The sequence below is a fragment of the Engraulis encrasicolus genome, chromosome 5 (assembly GCF_034702125.1).
Source record: "Engraulis encrasicolus isolate BLACKSEA-1 chromosome 5, IST_EnEncr_1.0, whole genome shotgun sequence".
In the NCBI taxonomy this organism is placed as follows: Eukaryota; Metazoa; Chordata; class Actinopteri; order Clupeiformes; family Engraulidae; genus Engraulis; species Engraulis encrasicolus.
In genome coordinates this window covers 19,249,099-19,268,440 of record NC_085861.1, presented here as the reverse complement: position 1 = coordinate 19,268,440, position 19,342 = coordinate 19,249,099, and the positions used below count along the sequence as shown (strand labels likewise).

The following is a 19,342-nucleotide window of genomic DNA, read 5'->3' as shown; positions in this document are numbered from 1 at the left end:
GAAGAGAAGGAGAGGAAGGGTAGGAGGAAGATGAGGAGAGAGGAAGATGATGAAGGGGGAGGAGAGGAAGAGGAGAAGAGAGAGGAAGGGGAGGGAGGAAGAGGAGAAGAGAGGACGAGGAGGAAGAGGGAGGGAGGAAGAGGAGAAGGAGAAGAGAGGCCGATGATTAGGCACAGCAGAGCGGATCAAAGGCGGCTGCCATCAAGGAGCTACGGTATGCAAATGTCTACTCAGGCCCCGTCAGACTGATCTGAGCGGCTGCCTCTGACAACCAGGCAGCCAAGCTCTGATCCTGCTGTATCAGTCTCACACACACACTTACACACACACATCCTGCTGTATCAAACGTGTGTGAACGCACACACACACACACACATTCACACACTAACTACTGATCCTGCTGTATCAAACATGTGCACGCACACACACCCCCACAGACACACTAACTACTGATTCTGCTGTATCAAACACGTGTATGTACGCGCGCGCGCACACACACACACAGACACACACACACACACACACACACAAACACACACACATACACACACACATACACACACACACTAACTACTGATCCTGCTGTATGAAACGTGCGCACGCTCACACTCACACACACACTACTGCTGCTGTATCGCGCGCACACACACACACACACACACAATTTTTTTTTCTGTACTCCTAGCTTGAAGCTTTGCCTTGCAGATTGCTATCCTGGCTGATATCCAACTTTAGACCTTGGCGATCTGTCCAGAGCGGCTGAGTTTTGGATGCTATAATGGCGGTGGGCTATAGCTAGTGTACCTTGGTGTAACCGAAGTGATCTACACTAGTTTGCCACACGGGGCTCGAACCCGCCACCTACGCATTTAACGCTCCAGTTTGGGCATGGGAGGCACAGCACGGTTCCACTGAGCTAAAGGGCCAGACCGATAGCTCATCTGCACCAAAACTTTATGAGGCTTCTGGAGGAAGGTTCACTAATGTTCTAGTAAATGTCCTAAACCTCACTTCCATCAGGGTCATAGCACCAGTGTAACTGAAGTGATCTGCGCTAGTTCGCCTCTCGGGGGCTCGAACCCGCCACCTACCAGAGAACACTCCAGTGCGGGCCTGGGAGGCACAGCACGATACCAGAGAGAGTAGAGAGAGAGAGGTTCCATTGGCCCATTGTTTCCGGGTTCTATTATTGGGGGGGAAATCCCCCTTTAGGCAGACCTAGGCAGACCTGAGGACTGTTCTATTCAATGCTAGAAGCATTATGACACGCCCCTTTAGGCAGACCGGAACCTGGTCACGTTAGGTGCCCATAGAAACCTATTATGTTGGCATATCTCTATACTTAAAGAATCTCTGACGATACCGCTGAGCTAAAGGTCCAGACCGATCGCTTAGTGCTACCAATACTGTATGAGGTTTCGGGAGGAAGGTTTACTAACGTTCGATTGTTGAACTCTGCTAGTTGGCATCCATTACATTTGCAAGAGCTCAGTGTAAAGTGAAGTGAGGTGAAAGTCCAACTCCCATTGTCATTGTGACATAGCACACAAGTGTTCACTGCACACTGCACACAACGAAATTGTATTTACGCATCACCCGTGGAAGGGGGCAGCCCCCAATGGCGCCCCAAGGGAGCAGTGCAGCGGGACAGTACCATGCTCAGGGTACCTCAGTCATGGAGGAGCACTGGATAATTACTCCCCCCACCAACATGGCGGGTCGGCAGTCGAACCGGCAACCTTTGGGCTACAAGTCTGACACCCTAACCGCTTACCCATGACTGCCCTGTAAATAGCCCACGATGCAGGTCTTGATTAAAGGGGGTGGCTTCTGCAAAGTGGCCGGTGAGACAGATTTTGAGCTCTGGCTGGTGGGGAGGTTTGAAAGGTTTGGTTATGAGGATTATGGTAAGATGGCAGGTTGCAGTTGACTGAGAAGCTATTTACACCTATCTGCATATTTTTTGAAAACGCATGGGTTTTGACCTCTCGTTTACACATAAACAATGTTTCAGAAATCTTTCAAAACTGGTTGTAAAGATATCTCTTTTAGGGGGCTAAAAAGCGCTTGTCACAATGGAGTTTTTATATATCATATGCCGTGATTATACATAAAAGCTGTTTATTGAACGGATTAAAAAAATACATTTAAAAATATCTGCATACATGTAACCAGCACCTGGCTGTTGTCTGATGGGCCTTGGATGCCACTTCCAGTGGGGGAGGTCTTAAGACCACACCTATTTTGTCATCTGGCTTGGTTATTGCATGCCTGTGCTGAAATTAATTACATGGCATTTAGCCAGTGCTTTTAGGGCCGATGACATAGAGCAGTTGCAATCACCATCTGCACATTGTCTATGGGAATCACAAATTGGAGAATGCCGCTGAGACTGAATTCTGCATTAGATTTTTTTAAAATCTCAAATTACATGGCATAATGGTGACCATATATGGATATCTGCGTGGAAGGAAATGAGTCAGAAGTGTTGTTTCAACATTTTGTTAGAAATTACTGATAGGAATTGCAGAAAGAACAGTTGTTTGTTGATAATTACTGTACACGGCATTATATTCAATTTCATTTCATTGACCCAAAATAATATGATGTTGAAAAAAAGTTCAACTGTTTGACAGTGATCAATTGGTGAAGTTGTGTTCAACATTTCTATTCTTGTAGGCCTATTTATTGGCATTATCAGAGAACCTTTGAGAACCTATAGTTGCTATAGTGTAGAAACAAAAAGAACCACATATTTGGAAGAAACCACGAGACAAGTCTGGGGTGCATTTCTCAAAAGAGAAGTTGTTATCCTTTTAGCAACTTCGGTAGTTGCCAATGGAAAAATGCATTGAAAACAACAAAGTAGCTAATGTAGTAAGCAACTTTGGTTTTGAAAAATGCACCCATGAAGTGTGCCAGGTGGGCTGTCATGAGCTCACCCCAAGGGGAACTCCAAAACACCAGCTAGATGACAGTCCACACCCCAAATGAGTTCACATACAACTGAAATGATGACCACACACGTTTTGTAGTTAGTGGATCTTGAAAACATCAGTTAGCCTACCACATTGTAGGTCAACATTGTAATCCAGGACCAGTGCTTTGGTCAAAGAGATACAATTGCAGGAAACGAGACACATAGGAAAAGTCACATGGACGTCTTCAGCACTTAGCAAAGCTGCAAAAGACAACAGGCTCCATACAGATTCAAGATGCCACTGTGTCCAAGTTTTAACTTCTTGGCACACTATTGAGGGTGAATATGAGAGTAGCCTATGGCAAGTCCAGGTGTGAGAACAAATCATTAATGTTATACTTTTATAATTTCATTTTGACTAATTTGTTACAATTAAAACAATTTGATTTTTTTAATGAATGAATTGGGTAAAAGCAATCATCCGGGTTACTTTTTAGTCTTTTTATATTTCTATGGGTAGGCCCAGAGCCATCTAATAACAGAGTTACGCCACTCCCATAGACCTCTATGGACCAATCTTTCCACAGCAATGGCGGCTCTCATGGAGCCTCACGGAGAGTTAACATGGAAATCCCCATTGACTTTAGTTCTATTAGAAGTTACTTAGTTCCAGGAGGTGGCGGTATAACACAGAAAATGTGGTAAAGGTCATGTCATTTGTTTGTACTTAATCTTTGTTTGGTATGTGATGGTTCTGTGTTAGTTTCCAACGAACAGAAGTTTACTGTTAAGAAACATTTTAATCTACGCGAATCACATCACCAACCGACTTCCTGGTCCCCGGTTTGCGCAACTCTGTTATTAGATGGCTCTGGGTAGGCCTATGGTTTGCGCCATTGCGCGCTCTCTACACGCCCGTTAGAGGGCATCCTTTATACCAAATGCTTGCTTCAACTCAGCTTCAGCGCTTGGGCTTTCCTTGGAACACATTTTCTGAACTTCAGGACTACTGAGTACACGAGCGGGAGCAGATGACTTGCGATCAACAAGGATTGATTTGGGGTGTTCCTTTTCGATTCGTGTTATTGGTGTCCAGCTTTACGCAGAGGTTATCGATGAACTAACGCCTCGTTTACCGACTTGATGGAATTTGGAAGTAATTCATGCAGTTTGACAGACGGATACAATGTGACTATTCCGACCAAATGAGAAGGTTCTCTGTGAAGGATTGTTGTCCGGTTTGATCAGGTGAACTGTGTACTAACATGGGTAAACTTCAATCAAAACATGGTAAGTGAGGAAACGTTCTCGTTTTATTCCACAGCATTTATAACATTGTAATGTGTGATCTATTAACTACATCGTTTTTGTTTCTGTACAATTCAGCTTGTAAACGAAGGGAGAATCCAGAAGGTGAGTAACATGTCTCATATTAACTTTTTTCATCTTAACCTGATGGGTTTTGTGGGGCTTTATCTCGAAGACGCTCTAATACACGGCTGCATGTAATTTCTTTCGTAGGAGACAGTTTTGTAGTAAACGCATTCATATCAAGAAGAGGGGCTGAAGAATGCGAAAGGTACAGCGCGTTGGACCACAAATTGAAGAATATTCAGGTAAGGCGCTGTTATTTCACGTGTCTCTTTGATAGTTTACTATGACTTATAATGACATACAGATGATTTTTCCTTGCCTTTACGCAGTTGATTGACATGTTTTTGTGACCTTGTCTCAGACTTGTTTTCTATACAGACGTGTGCGCCTATCACGTATAGCGGAAATAGTGATGGGAAAAGTAGCCTAGTTGTGGAAAAGGAGGAAAAATATACTGTGGCAGATCATGAACCAAATGTAGGCGGATAGGCCTAGTAGTCAGCGATAGTTAAACCAAATGAAATTGTTATTATGAAGGAAGAAGCAACTCCAAGCATACTATCTCCGGTGTGAAAAGGTGATTGCCCCCTCTTAAAGCATAGGCTAATAGTGAAATCACAGTTCCGTTCTTGTCACACTAAGGCCCATGTAGTCCCATGACACACCTGTTCTCAATTAAGGCATCACAACATAAATATTCAAATATATTCAGGAACAAATGGAGAGGAAGGAACACAATTGCGCTTCTCTCCATCAGTCTGGAAAAGGTTATAAGTCCGTTCCAAAGCTTTGAGACATCAGTGAACCACCGTGTGAGGCATTATTCATAAGTTGAAATTGTGGTGAACCTTCCCAGGACTGGCAGAACGAATTACCCCAAGAGCGCAGTCTACTCATCTAAGAGGTCTAAAAAAAAAAAGAAAGCCCTGAACAACATCCAAATAACTGCACACTTTCAGTTATAGGCAGCCCTCATGACTCAACCATAAGGAGGGCACTGAGCAAAAATTGCCTGCATTGAGTTTAATTCAAAAGAGCAGTGTTCCAAGATGAATACCACTGCTGAGCGAAGTTTGTCTCAGTTCTGGATGTTGTTCCCGAAGACTTTTAAGGAACCCCCCTGGTAGTCTGATAAGGTTTTTGTCCCATTCCATGTGATAATGTGATGTATGTATAAGTGATAATGTACAGTATTCCAGAAAAAGAACATCATAGCAACGTTAAAGATGTGCCATAGGCAGTAGTTAAGGTGTCTGTAGATATGCCGCTTCAACATCTACACTCTTTAAGATATTCCTCCCCTCACATGTTGAATGCTTTTCATTCCAGAGTGCCAGCATTTGATACAAACATGATGCATGTTGCCTGAAGTAAGTTGAGTCAGGTGCTCTTTTTTGAAATTATTTTTTTGGGACTTTTTCTGCCTTTATTATGAATGGACAGTGAAGGTGAGACAGGAAATTAGCAGGGAGAGAGAGAAGAGACAGGGAGGGTTCGGAAAATGACCACGGGCCGGAATCGAACCCGGGACGCCGTTGTTGCAGTTGAGTGCCCAGCCGATTGATACACGGCTGGGCCAAGTCAGGTGATCTTATGGCAAGTTTGTTTGGCGATGCTGGTGGGTCGCAGATTTTGGTTCTCAGGCCTGTGGTGGTGATACACAGAGTGATATTTAAGGGTTTTTTGCCACTTCAGAACCTGGGAGACTTGCTGTGTTTTCTTGTCTACCAAGAAATCCCGAAGGACAATGTCAGCTCATATCAGAGGACCTTGGGTTCTTCAACTGTGCAATGATCCAGAATATACCAGAACGCGTGCCTTTGAATGGCCACAGGGAAAGAAAGCGAAGGGGCTTTTAACTGGCTTTTTTGTTGTTTTATTTTTGAAGTTTTATTTAGGACAGGACAGTAGAGATTATGACAGGAGAGACAGAGAGAGAGAGATGGGGTAAGCCTAAGGCTGGGAAATGATTCAGGCCAAAATCAAACCTGGGTCTCCATGGGCATGCAAGCCCTGACAGATCAGTGTCTTCACCTAAATCCTGATATGATGCTGTGATTTATGCTGGAATCCCCTCCACAACAATTTTGCAAAGATGAGTAGCCCAGAATTATACATGATCAAAAAGACATGATGGCAATTGTTGCTGCTAAAGGTGGCCCATTGTTTTTTCACACAAGGTTATGTAGGTTTGAATTTCTTGTCTTCCTTAATAATAATTTATAAAATGCATTGTGCTCAGGGTATTTGACTATCATTTTAATGTGTTCTGCAGAGTTTAAAATGTATTGCTGTATTGAAATATCTAACACTGTGCAGTCCGGTTCTCGATTCTGATTGGCTGATAGCTGTGGTCAATCGAGCGTAAACCTACACCTTCCACCTGAAGATTCTATGCGTGTCCAAGTTAGACCAAACGCATCTACGTCTGAAATGAGAATATTTTGCAGTTGGGGTAGGGAGTCTGCAAGAAGAGCACATCTTTGCACCATCTGTGGTTGGGGTATCAGTGTGATTGCAAAGACATTTCATTCCTGCGGTGTTAATCACCTCCTTGTCAAGTTTTTTGCTTCGCGTCGTGCCCCACTTCCCTTGGCCGTTATCAATTGACCACAACCCACGGCCTCTCGTGGCTTATTGCTTAAGTATAGTTCATCACAAAAACCATTGTGGTAGGTCCAGAAGTGCGTCATTCATTGAGAAACTTGACGTGGTGGCAGTTCAAGAGTTGATGAGGTACAGTAGACTTACTGTCATCCCCACCACTAGAAGCGAAAACAAACCGAACTAAGTGGGACTTGCTTTCAAAGGCCAAGTTTGCAAAGACTTGTTGAAGTTTCTCTGATGACGGGAGATGTTGCTGTTGTTTTTACCTGTCATCTTTGGCACCAGGACAAAGGTGCAGGGCTGGTTGTGCGGCGCTGCACCCAATAGTTCTTGACAGCCCCTAGCCTAAGGCCAGATGTGGCAATATAGCATCCATGGGCTCCGTTACCTCACTTTGGGCAGCAGCGTAGAGGAGGATGGTGTCCGTGCGGGCATGCGTACGTGCGTACGTGTGTGTGCGTGTGTGAGAGAGAGATAGACAGATAGAGAGAGAGACAGGCAGACAGATACAGACAGACAGAGAGAGAGAGAGAGAGAGAGAGAGAGAGAGAGAGAGAGAGAGAGAGAGAGCATAGGCCTAATAGTTAAATCACAGTTCCATTCTTGACACACCAAGGCCCGTTTAGCCCCATGGCACACTTGTTCTCAATTAAGACATCACAACATAATAAATATCCAAAAATCCAAAGAACAAATGGATAGAAACACAAAGGTTATAAGCCAGTTATAAAGCTTAGATAGATAGACAGATACAGAGAGAGAGAGAGAGAGAGAGAGAGAGAGAGAGAGAGAGAGAGAGAGAGAGAGAGAGAGAGAGAGAGAGAGTATGTGTGTGAGTAAAGAGCAGCTTTGGCTGCCAGTAACAGCATTTCAGACCTCAGTGTCTTCCCCTCTCCTCTCTTCAATAGCTCCCATTATAGGGGCCGGCTCCCCAGCGGGCAGTGATCTGTGGCGCAATATTACATCACTTCAATTAGCGTGTCACGTTTTGAAGGGTGCAAGGGCAGGGTGACTCCAGACAGGAGAGGAGCATAGCAGAGAGCTGGGCGGCGAGGAGGGGTTCAACTCAGCATCAGTGAAAGTGAAAGTGAAAAAAGTGAAAGCCCATTGGGAAACTCCAACTCCCATTGTCATTGTGACACAGCACTCCACAGCACACAAGTGAACACTGCACTGCACACAACGAAACTGCATTTATGCCTCACCCGTGCAAGGGGGCAGCCCTCAGTGGCGCCCCATGGGGAGCAGTGCGGTGGGACGGTACCATGCTCAGGGTACCTCAGTCATGGTGGAGGATGGGGGAGAGCACTGGTTGATTACTCCCCCCACCAACCTGGCGGGTCGAGAGTCGAACCGGCAACCTCTGGGATGCAAGTCTGACGCCCTAACCGCTCACCCATGACTGCCATCAGCACGGCTTGGTGGCAGTGCGCTGGCAGTCAGGGCTGGACTGGCCATCTGGCATAGCGGGAATTTCCCGGTGGGCCCATACCCTTTTGGGGCCCTATTTTCAGCAATGTAAAAACATGTTTTTTTTGTACATTTCTGAAAATAGGGGCCCAAAAGGGTGCAGTGCCCACCGGTGAGTCAGTACTGCGCCGCTAATTATGAGGGGCCCCTTTAGGCCAAAAGTGCCCGGGCCCTATTTCTCCCCCGGGCCTGACCTGCTGGCTGTCTCTCTAGCAGCGGCGTGGGTGGCTCCTGTCCCTGACAGAGCTGCGGGTGAAATCACAGTCATTTAGCCTGACCGCTGATGGCCACAGGCAGACGAGCGGAGCGGCTCTCTCTCTCCCTTTCCCTCCCGACAACACTGTTGGGTTTCTTTTCTTTACTGAGCATTTCCAGAGAGGCCAGGAATGTATTTGTTTAAAAACACTCCCACCAGTGAGAAAAAAACACATTTTAACTGGGGTGCACATGTCATGGATGTGCTACCTTTTAGTGTAGATCAGGGGTGGGGAACCCATGTCTCGAGGGCCGTTTGTGGCCCTTGAGGCCGTTTTATCCGGTCCCCGATATATTTTTTATGTTATGCAGCTTCACATGAAATATGACACATTTTGTATAGGAATCTCAGAAATTACATTTGCAATACAATTAAGTTATATTCAGGGGACCTAGAGAAGGTGGGGACTGTTTTAAAGGTGGCTGCCCTCAATTTAGTCCCACAGTGCAGGGGGAAATCCTGGTTTGTGTTCATGATACGGCCCTCTGAGGACTTTTAGGGCCCTCAGAGGATTTTGAAGTGGCTCTTCGAATGAAAAAGGTTCCCCACCCTTGGTTTACCCTTGGTTTAATGAAAAAGGTTCCCCACCCTTGGTTTACCCTTGGTTTAATGAAAAAGGTTCCCCACCCTTGGTTTACCCTTGGTTTAATGAAAAAGGTTCCCCACCCTTGGTTTAATGAAAAAGGTTCCCCACCCTTGGTTTAGATGCAGGAGATAATCGAAAAGCTGTTTGCCTTGACTCTGCCTTTTCATGTAGAATATGAAGTCCCTTGGAAGTTATTGTGTTGTCCCCAACAGAGAAACCCGGTTCATTCAAACATTAAGTTTGACAACATGATGCATCTTGTGTTGGCATTTAGTTTGTGGTTTTAATACCACAATGTATGTCAGTGCGTGTGTGTGTGTGTGTGTGTGTGTGTGTGTGTGTGTGTGTGTGTGTGTGTGTGTGTGTGTGTGTGTGTGTGTGTGTGTGTGTGTTTGTGTGTGTGTGTGTGTGTGCGTGCGTGTGTATGTGCGTCTGTGTGTTTTCATTTTCATTTTCCATGTAGTTTGTGGTCCAGGAAGTGCGCAAATTGCTTCATTGCTGCTAATAATGGTGGAAAATCCAGTCTTCCACCGCCAGTCCTGGAGAAAAAGCTCATTGTTCCTGTTTGTCGAAACCCCCCCCCCAGTGCTTGTTGTCATGTTTTTGTTGAATGCGGCCACCCCTTAACGAGAGAGAGGCGTGGGTAGCGCTTTAATGAGTCTCTGTCATTTCTGATCCCTCCTTTGAGATATGGAATTTCCAGTAACTCCCCAAAGTGTCACTCAAAAAGTGTGTGCGTGTGTGTGTCTGCGTGTGCGTGTGTGTGTCTGCGTGTGCGTGTGTGCGTGTGTGTGTGTGTGTGTGTGTGTGTGTGTGTGTGTGTGTGTGTGTGTGCGTGTACGTGTACGTGTGTATGTGTGCACGCGTGTATGTGTGCGCGCGTGTATGTGTGTGTGTGCGTGTACGTGTGCGCGCGTGTATGTGTGTGTGTGTGTGTGTGTGTGTGTGTGTGTGTGTGTGTGCACGCATGCGTGTGTGTGTGTGTGTTTGGTTGCTGGAAATGCTTTTCACTGTACTGTATACGTGAAAGGCAGTTTATGTAGAAGCAAAAGGAATGAAACTGACCCTCCAACCAGCAGCGGAGATTGGTGGGGGTGGGTACGGAACGGAACGTCTTAATGGGTACCAGACATGAAGAACGTTGACATGGTGTTCTTTTTTTCTTCCCCCTTTTTCAGTCAAGGCAAGGCAAAGGGATGACAAAGACTTTGTTCCCCCTGTGAATGGAGTGCATTTGTTCTCTATTTTATTTTGGTTTGTTTTTTCGCTTTAATGTCCAATCCGTAATTGGTCCCGCTGAGAACTGGAGCAGATGGGTACTTTTTGAAGTGAGATATTATCCATCATTAGCACAGTCACTCTCTGATTGAGAGTGAGGAGGGAAATGAGGTGTGTGTGTGTGTGTGTGTGTGTGTGTGTGTGTGTGTGTGTGTGTGTGTGTGTGTGTGTGTGTGTGTGTGTGTGTGTGTGGGTGTGGGGGGGTGGGGGGGGGTTTTAAAAGGTGTATTTTTAGAATCGTCAACAGTGTTGGTCTCTGTGCATTGCATAAGCTTTCATTGTAATATGATCAACTTATCCCTATTTATTTACTGAAATATAAGGTATTGGTGGTACTAGAATATGTAACTACAGAAGCTGGAAGTTAATTTCATTCTGTTAAATACTATATATTTTCCCTGGGTCATATTGGTTTGCTCATACAATCCTTAAGGGGCCAACACATTAACTTGATGTACTGAAGGTGAACCCAGCCCTCTTCAACCATCAGCCTCTCAAACTGGCCTACACATAACCCCCACCCCCAGGATAGTTTTGGAAATATACTGAGATCTACAAAGCCCACAATTTTTAGACTCATTCTTGTTCCGGCATTTTATGCATCACTATAGAGTCAGTCACATTGATCTAAGCCATTTCTTTCTTTTCAATCCGGGAATATTGCAAAGCACAGTTAGGCCATATTATGATGTGGTTGTTGTTTCTTTTCCCCGTAGTATTAGCCTTGGTTCTGTTGTAAACTAGTATTGTGTCCATCTGGTTTCCATTCATCTTTGTATTTATGCGCTGGCCTGGACTGCCTTGTGTAATACAACTCCAATGGCAGATGAAGCACACAAAAAAAACAACTGCCTTATATTCAGTATTCCTCTTATAAAACCCTGATTAGCAATTGCCGGGTCTGGCGGTGGTGGTGGTGGTGGTGGGCTTGCGTCCTCCTGCCACCCAAGCCATCACCACTACCCCCACCCCCACCCCAAGCCCCTCGCCTCATTGTCAGGGAGGGATGTTGGGTTGGTTGGGGGGTGGGCTTGAGATTCCTTAGCTGTCTGGGCTCGACTTCAAAGCCCAGGCAGGAGTTATTAGAGTCTCTGGTATCAGTAGAGCCACAGAGCTCATACCCCCCCCCCCCTACACACACACACACACACACACACACACACACACACACACACACACCAATCCCCTCACCCTGTCCTGTCCTGTCCTAAGAGTAGATTGGGGTAGGCGCTGGGGCGCTGGGGGGGCAGCTAGCTAACGCCCTGGGGAGGGGGAAAGCGAGGGTGGTGGATGGCTGGATGGATGATAAGAACAGCTCACGAAGAGCAGTGAATGATGTGTACACATATTGATACTATATGGTACATGTCCAGTCTGTTAACTGCTCTGTATTTCCCAAACCGGCTCGATGTGCTGTAGTCAAAGTGTAGTATGTGTGTGGGACAGTGATGGATTGAGGTGATTGATTGCCCTTCAACAGGAGTATGACACATACACTCACCCCCCCCTCCAAAAAAAAAGCAAGAAATGACTCGGCGATGATAGCAGTGCCTGGCATGGGGCTGGGGGGAAAGTAATTAAGCATCCAAGTGAGTCAGCGATGTAAGATGTAAGATGTAAGATGTAAGGGGCTGAATGAGGAGATAAATATGACCCTCCCTGCTGGCATGAGGCGATGGGCACTAGTGTGGTGACTTTTTTAAAAGATCATTTTTAGGGCTTTTGTGCCTTTATTTGTGATAGGACAGTGAAAGAGGGACTGAGTAGAGTAGAGTAGAGGAACTTTATTGATCCCCGGGGGGAAATTAAGGAAACGAGTGGGGAGAGAGAGACGGCAGGGAAGGATCGGGGAAACGACCCGGGCCGGAATTGAACACAGGTCGCCCGGCCGGGATAGCAATCCAGTGCCCAGCCATTAGAGCCACGGCAGGCAGGGCCGGATTATCCATAAGGGCCTGTGGCACAGGGCCCAGGGGCACCAACCATTAGCGGGGCACCACATGACACAAACTTTACAAATGAAGAGTTCAGATGCAAAACCCCCTAAGTGCCTTTTCAGAAAATAATCTTAATTCATTATTATTTAATACAAAGCTATCAAAATTGCATATTTTAAAAAATGATTTATGTTATATAACTATTTATATGTATTATCAAGTACATGAATGTAAACCAAACCAACAACGGGGTTCTCTAAAAATATAGAAGTGCAGGTCTTCAGAAATGAAGTTAGGGGGTTTTGCATCTGAACTCTTCAAATATTGTTCATAAAGGGGGCACCTGCGAGGTGTAGTGCCCGGAGGCACCACAGTGTCTTACTACAGTCCTGACGGCAGAGCCCTGGTGGGGTGTGGTGACTTTGACAGCCGGCAGCAGGTGCTGGGGATGAACTGTAGTGAGTGTGGCTAAGCGTGGTGGACACCTGGCTTACAGTCATGAGTCACGGCCATCACTGGAGGGAGGGTGCGTCACCACCACCGTCAACTGTGTGTGTGTGTGTGTGTGTGTGTGTGTGTGTGTGTGTGTGTGTGTGTGTGTGTGTGTGTGTGTGTGTGTGTGTGTGTGTGTGTGTGTGTGTGTGTGTGTGTGTGTGTGAGCATGAGCCTCGCTGGTGACCTGCCAAGAGTGCTGCCCCCAGGGGGTGGGGGGGTGGTATTGGAAGCCTCGACACGAGAAGCTGCCCTGCAGTCTTAATCAGTGCGGTCGGGGTGTTTATATCTACTGCCCCCCCTTTTGGAAGACCCCACCACACATGCACACACACACACACACACACACACACACACACACACACACACACACACACACACACACACACACACACACACACACACACACACACCACTGGCATGGCCGCTCTGGCTGTCCTTTAAACTTCACGCCCTCTGAAGGTTTACTGTGGTTTAGCACTGGAAACATCAGCATAGCTTTTTTTTCTATGCATAAACACACACGCACACACACGCTCACCCACACACGCCCCCACACACACACACGCACGCCCACACACACACACACACACACACACGCACATACATGCGCGCCCACACACACACACACACACACACACACACACACACACACACACACACACACACACACACACACACACACACACACACACGCCCACACTGGGCTGGCCTCTTCTGAAGCATGTCTGGGTGCCCAAATAATGACAGCAGTCTACTCTACTTCAGGGTTTTCAACACTGCCTTTGTGTGTGGCTTCCCCCGCCAAGGTGGCCTATGTAAACAGTTTACAGCTTTGAAACAATGACTATTGTTAGCAAAGAGGAAAATCTGTCAAGTTGGCTCATGGCGGAACATGGCCTGTGTGCATATATACCGGTATGTAGTATGCTGCAGGGCTCTAAAGTAACAACAGCCAACCGGCCAAATGCTGGTGAAATTCTAGTTTGGCTGGTGGAAAAGACCTTAAGAACTTACTAGCCGCTTTTACTCATTAGTCAATGTGTTTTTGGCTGGTAAGATTAACATCTACCCAACATTTTGGTTGGTGATGGAAAAAAGTCTATTTAGAACCCTGGTAGTATGTACCTTTGAAAGTCAGGGTGCCCCATTTTATACTCTCAGAATTTGAAGCCATTGTGAATCCTCAAGATATCTGTACCCGTCCGCATTCGGGATAGATACCAAGTACCTGTGAATGAGACATTTGCTGGAGAGGCATTTAGTACTTAAAGTTCACCCTGCAGCTGAGCAAAGGCTGTGTTCTCTGGTAGGCAGGTTACGCCCTCCCAGTGACGCAACACTTTCGACGTTGATTCTAGTCAGGCCAAGAGCAAGGTAAATATCGTTTCTGATCTCCCTAAAAAAACGGGAACTCCACCCACTTTGTCGGACACCAGTCAACCAGGAGCAAACCTAGGCAGGCAGGTCAACCATGCCACTTGGGAAACGTTAATTGTTATGGTCTTGGTCAGACCAAGTCTCGAAGAGATTTGAAAGTCGATGATAATCAGGCTAGTGTTGTGGGGAAGACACAGACACACGTTGTTGCTGGAGTGGTGCCAGTGATGGTGTCTGGCTCTCTTGACACAAGTGGCTTCACATATATGAAGTGGCATTATGTACATACTATGTGATACATGTATTCCTCGCGGCTAGGATATATTTCCTATGTGATAAAAAGAAACGTAACTTTTTGGACGCAGAAAAGGGATGTTATGTTTGGATCACATCAAGTCCTGGCATGCACTTCCAACATATTTCACTCTTTACTTTTCTTCTTTGAATCTCTGATATTTGGCTTGGACAGGGGGCAAGGATATCTGGCCTGTTTTAATGCTGTCACATACACTGACGTCTTTTTTTTTTCAACACCAACCAACCAACCCCCTCTACCTCTCTCTCCTGGATTTTGCACACAGAACTCATGCTCTTCTCATGCTCCTTCCTTCCACTGAGAGAGTGCAGGAGCTGACAGTCTGCGTTAGCCTGAGTGTTTTACTGAAGGCCTGTCACACATGTATGAGGAAAGGCAGGGAAATCATTGTACCATACAGTCATGCTGCGTCTCTGGTGGTGGTGGTGGTGGTGATGGTGGTGGTGGTGGTGGGGGTGGTGGTGTGTGAGAGAAGAGGCCTTCTTAACTTATGGAAGTTCCCTGTCCTGTAAGGGTGTTTTTTATTATTAGGGTTTCATTTGGGTGTTTAGTGTATTAGTGGGTATGAAAAAGGACTATGCCGTGTTGTTCATTCCTGAGCAACTACCTCCATCTGAAACCTGTGTAGTAGTAGTAGTGTGTGTGTGTGTGTGTGTTTAATGTAGTGTGTGTGTGTGTGTATGTATGTGTGTGTGTGTGTGTTCCTCCCCCACCCACCTCTTCTCTCTCTCTCTCTCTCTCTCTCTCTCTCTCTCTCTCTCTCTCTCTCTCTCTCTCTCTCTCTCTCTCTCTCTCTCTCTCTCTCTCTCTCTTGAAATTGGCTTCACAAGAAGGCGAGCTCTGAGCCTTCATCTCTGAATGGAAAGCATGTGGCCGCCGTCCAGAACAGCGGGGTCTTTCAGCGCGGCCCCGCCACACATCTGCTCCTGGTTTGTACAGCGCAGACCCTGGTGCAGGGAGAAGGGAGAAGGGCCGGGAGAGGGGAGAGGGTTTGGGAGAGAGGGGCTGGGAGAGGGGAGAGGGGAGAGGGGAGAGGGGAGAGGGTTTGGGAGAGAGGGGCTGTGGGCAGATGAAGGGTGCAGGGCCGAGCTGGGAGAGGGGAATTGTGGGGAGAAGAGGAAAGGGAAGGAGGGAATGGGAGAGGGGCTGGGGCTGGGGCTGGGGCTGGGGCTGGGGCTGGGGCTGGGGCTGGGGCTGTGGGCAGATGAAGGGAGAAGGGCTTGGAGAGGAGCTGTTGCTGTGGGGTGGGGGGGTGGATGAAGGGAAGAGAAGGGCTGGAGTTGGGGCCGAGGGGCAAGGGGCTGTAGTGAGGCTGCAGTGGGGGGATGGGACTGTGTGTTTCCCTTTTTTGGGGGGTGTTGGGGGTGGGGGTCTAGGTGGTGTTAGCGGGGAACTGTTTGGTTGGGGGGGAGGTTGGAATTGCAAAAGGGTAGGGTGGACTGTTTGAGCGAAAAGGGGGGAGGGAAGGCTATATCTGGTGTACTCTGTTCTCTGTTCTATTCTATTCTATTCTATTCTATTCTTTAAATCATTGTTTTGAATTGTGATGGAGACAAATGCAAGGATGCGTTGATTGTATGTTTTTTCCTCAATCTCCCTTCCTCCAAAGTAAACACCACAAGGTCCACTGTTGACACCTGTGAGACGCAAAGATACTTCAAATGCTCCCTCAGGGCCGCGGCCATGGCTCAAACGGTTGGGGCAATGACTGTTATGCCAGGGACCCAGGTTTGATTCCAGCCTGAGTTAATTTCCCGATCCTCCCCCATCTCTCTTTCCCACTCACTTCCTGTCACCATCTCACACTATCCTGTCAAATAAAGGCATACAAGCCCCTAAATAAATATACCTTGTTACCTTGTATAACTAGAAGCACTCAGAGAGTGCAAACCTTCACCAAGGCCATGGGGTCACTTACGCCATTACATCTACACGTTGTGTAATCCTATGCCTATAATATAACTTACAAACATTTGACTATTTTACATCCTATTTTGTTTTTGTGGAGTTAAAAACTGGAATGTGAAAATCCGCCCTGTCCCGCAATTTTAAATCTTTAAGAAATTCCTGGATCCTCCACCCAAATTTTATCACTTGTTCCTTTTGTCATTACCAACAATGTTATCCTGCTGGCAAACAGACAAACAAACCAACACGACCGGAAACTTAACCTCCTTGGTGGAGGTGAAAATGCTCCCTCAGCTGAGGCATGTGTGTGTTTGTGTGTAGAGTAGAGTAGAGTACTTTTATTAATCCTGAAGGAAATTAAGGTGTCTGTCAGCTTACATAAGTACACAAATCCAAACATAGACAAAGAACTTATACACATAATTGCACATGCGTACATGCGTGCGTGTGTTTGTGTGTTGTGTCAGAGTGTGTCTGTGTGTTGTCATATGTGCAGATCTTGTGCAGTTAACCCAGCTTTATATGCCTTGTGCCTCACGGAAAAAGCCATTTTGACACACACTCCAGGCAGATTTTGTGTTTATTTGTTTTGAGAGATATTTATACTGCAAAGGGCCCTTTGAAGATGTTTGCACTCTATATGCCAAGACCTCTCCCCCCTCTCCCACCCACCCTCTCTCTCTCTTGCTCTCTCTCTCTCCCCCCACTCCCGCTCTCGCTCTCTCTCTCTCTCTCTCTCTCTCTCTCTCTCTCTCTCTCTCTCTCTCTCTCTCTCTCTCTCTCTCTCTCTCTCTCTCTCCCTCTCTCCCTCTCTCCCTTGGCGGGGGGTGAGGGATTAGTGTGGTCTGGGGAGGAGAGGTGCCATCTACTCCCACAGATCAACCAGGCTCAAGCGCAGAGCTTCACACTCATCACTGCTTTTGTGTTTGGCTACTGTATGTAACTACACTGCAGTATATGAGACTTGACTTCAGACTTGATGAAGGGTAGTTTGATGTCACATGAAAGACCTAAAGATTTTTCTGACATGTGTACCAAAATGCCTGGATGAGAGTTCTGTGATGGGCGATTTTCCTTTGAGGGGGTCATGTATCATGAAGTCACGTAACTGACGTAAAGTATGCATTTTTTTAAGTCTTGTATGTTATTGGCTTCATTCATTCTCTTGCAATTGATATGGAATTATAACTCACATTCATTGCCACAATTCAACACCATCAGTAGTGATGAATGGGACTGTGCTTTGTTTTAGCTCATCTGAAACATAAGGGTTTTGTTGTAGATGCCAGCAGAACATTTTCCTTTCTAATCCAGCAGTATATCATGACTTAGTCAGTCACAAAATAGGGGGGTGAATAAAAAACAGAAAGCGGAGAGGAAGAAGAAAGGTAGCAGGAGAAAGTAGGAGAAGAATGTAAAACGAAGAAAAAGGGCAAAAAAATGTGCTAACCACCGATTCAGCAGTCACTTGTGTGACTGACGGTGAGGGAGCAGACGTGTTGTGGTCAGGGCTGTGGCCTGTCGCAGGCAGGGTTAACGCTACGTTGCGCTGCACTGTGCACAGTGTTGGGCTGAACTGGGCGTCTGTCGCTTATTGCGAAGGGGGAAAGAAAATACCTGGGTCTGGAGCCCGCTGCTGCTCAGCGCAGCGCCCACATTTTTGGCGAAGTCTGCTGGATCCAAGTCTGTGTTTGATCTCGACTCGCTCACGGCCAAGCAAAACACAGGGAGACTCAAAGGTTATTACATTTTAGTGTGTAAGGTATGTTTCCACATAAACCCCCAGTCCCTCGTAGAAAGCTTTAGTTCTTTTCCAAGAGGACTTCATTTTGCAAGCGTTAGCGCCGTCGAGGGAGTATATGTTTTTTTTTCTATTAGGGTCATTACAATGGTTGATGGTTTGCTGTCAATTAAGGAATTCCTAATTGAATCCATTGTTTTCATCACTCATTTCAAGGAGTTGAGGAGAGCCCTGCCATTGCCAGGCATTAACCTTTAAGAGTGTGGGTTTTTGAACATTCTATAAAAAGAATGCGTTCTATAACAATGCAAGATTCTAAAATTCCAAATTGTACTGAATGACGCCCAGAATTCTATAGAACTTTCACTGCCCGAACATTCCTGTCACACCGGTGTGACGGTACACTCTTAAAGGCTAAAGGGGGACAGGGCGGGTTTCTGTTTCTTCTTTGTTGAGGAATGAATGAATGAATGAATGAATGAATTAATTAATGAATGAATGAATGAATGAATTAATTAATTAATTAATGAATGAATGAATGAATTTATTTAGTCTATTAGATGTAAAACATTGTATAGCAACAATAACCATACATTGAAAGGGATAAATAGACAGGGATGTACACAAAAAAATCCCTAGACTTGTTTCCATTGTGGTCCCTTACAAATAAAAGCATAAGAAATATATATGTAAAGCATAGAGCCACTTTGTGCATACACAGCTTCACCAGGACCTATGTCAGTGTTAAATAATGGGTCCCTTGACCCAAATCTGCTCCAAAATTTATTGGAATCTTCCCTGACCCATGCCCCACTCCACTCCTCCACCAAGTTCCTTGAAAGTGGACCATGTTTTCGTTTTTTTCCTTTCAGCTTTCGGCCTCAATCAAACAAACAGTTTGCCAGGAACACATGATGCATCGTGGCAGGAGAATATGCTTGTATACACGACGATGATGCATTTCTGTATTAATTTTGATGGGTTATGAATGAAGTCTTCTGAAACACCTATCTGAAAACTGTGCTTGGTTTTCTTTTTGTTTGGATAAAGGTACTCATCGTTGATTCAGGGTTCTAC

General features: G+C 46.0%; 1 protein-coding gene across 2 annotated transcripts in view; it reads left to right on the top strand.

Moving 5' to 3' along the window:
• Window positions 1–3,900: 3,900 nt before the first annotated feature.
• Window positions 3,901–19,342, top strand: part of nkd2b (NKD inhibitor of WNT signaling pathway 2b) — a 55,723-nt gene continuing 40,281 nt past the window's right edge. For both annotated transcript variants that reach the window (XM_063198864.1, XM_063198863.1), the window contains exons 1-3: window positions 3,901–4,210; window positions 4,307–4,333; window positions 4,442–4,536. In XM_063198864.1, coding sequence (XP_063054934.1) covers window positions 4,186–4,210; window positions 4,307–4,333; window positions 4,442–4,536 — 147 coding nt within the window. In that variant the 5' untranslated portion in view covers window positions 3,901–4,185. The remainder of the gene's footprint in view (window positions 4,211–4,306; window positions 4,334–4,441; window positions 4,537–19,342) is intronic.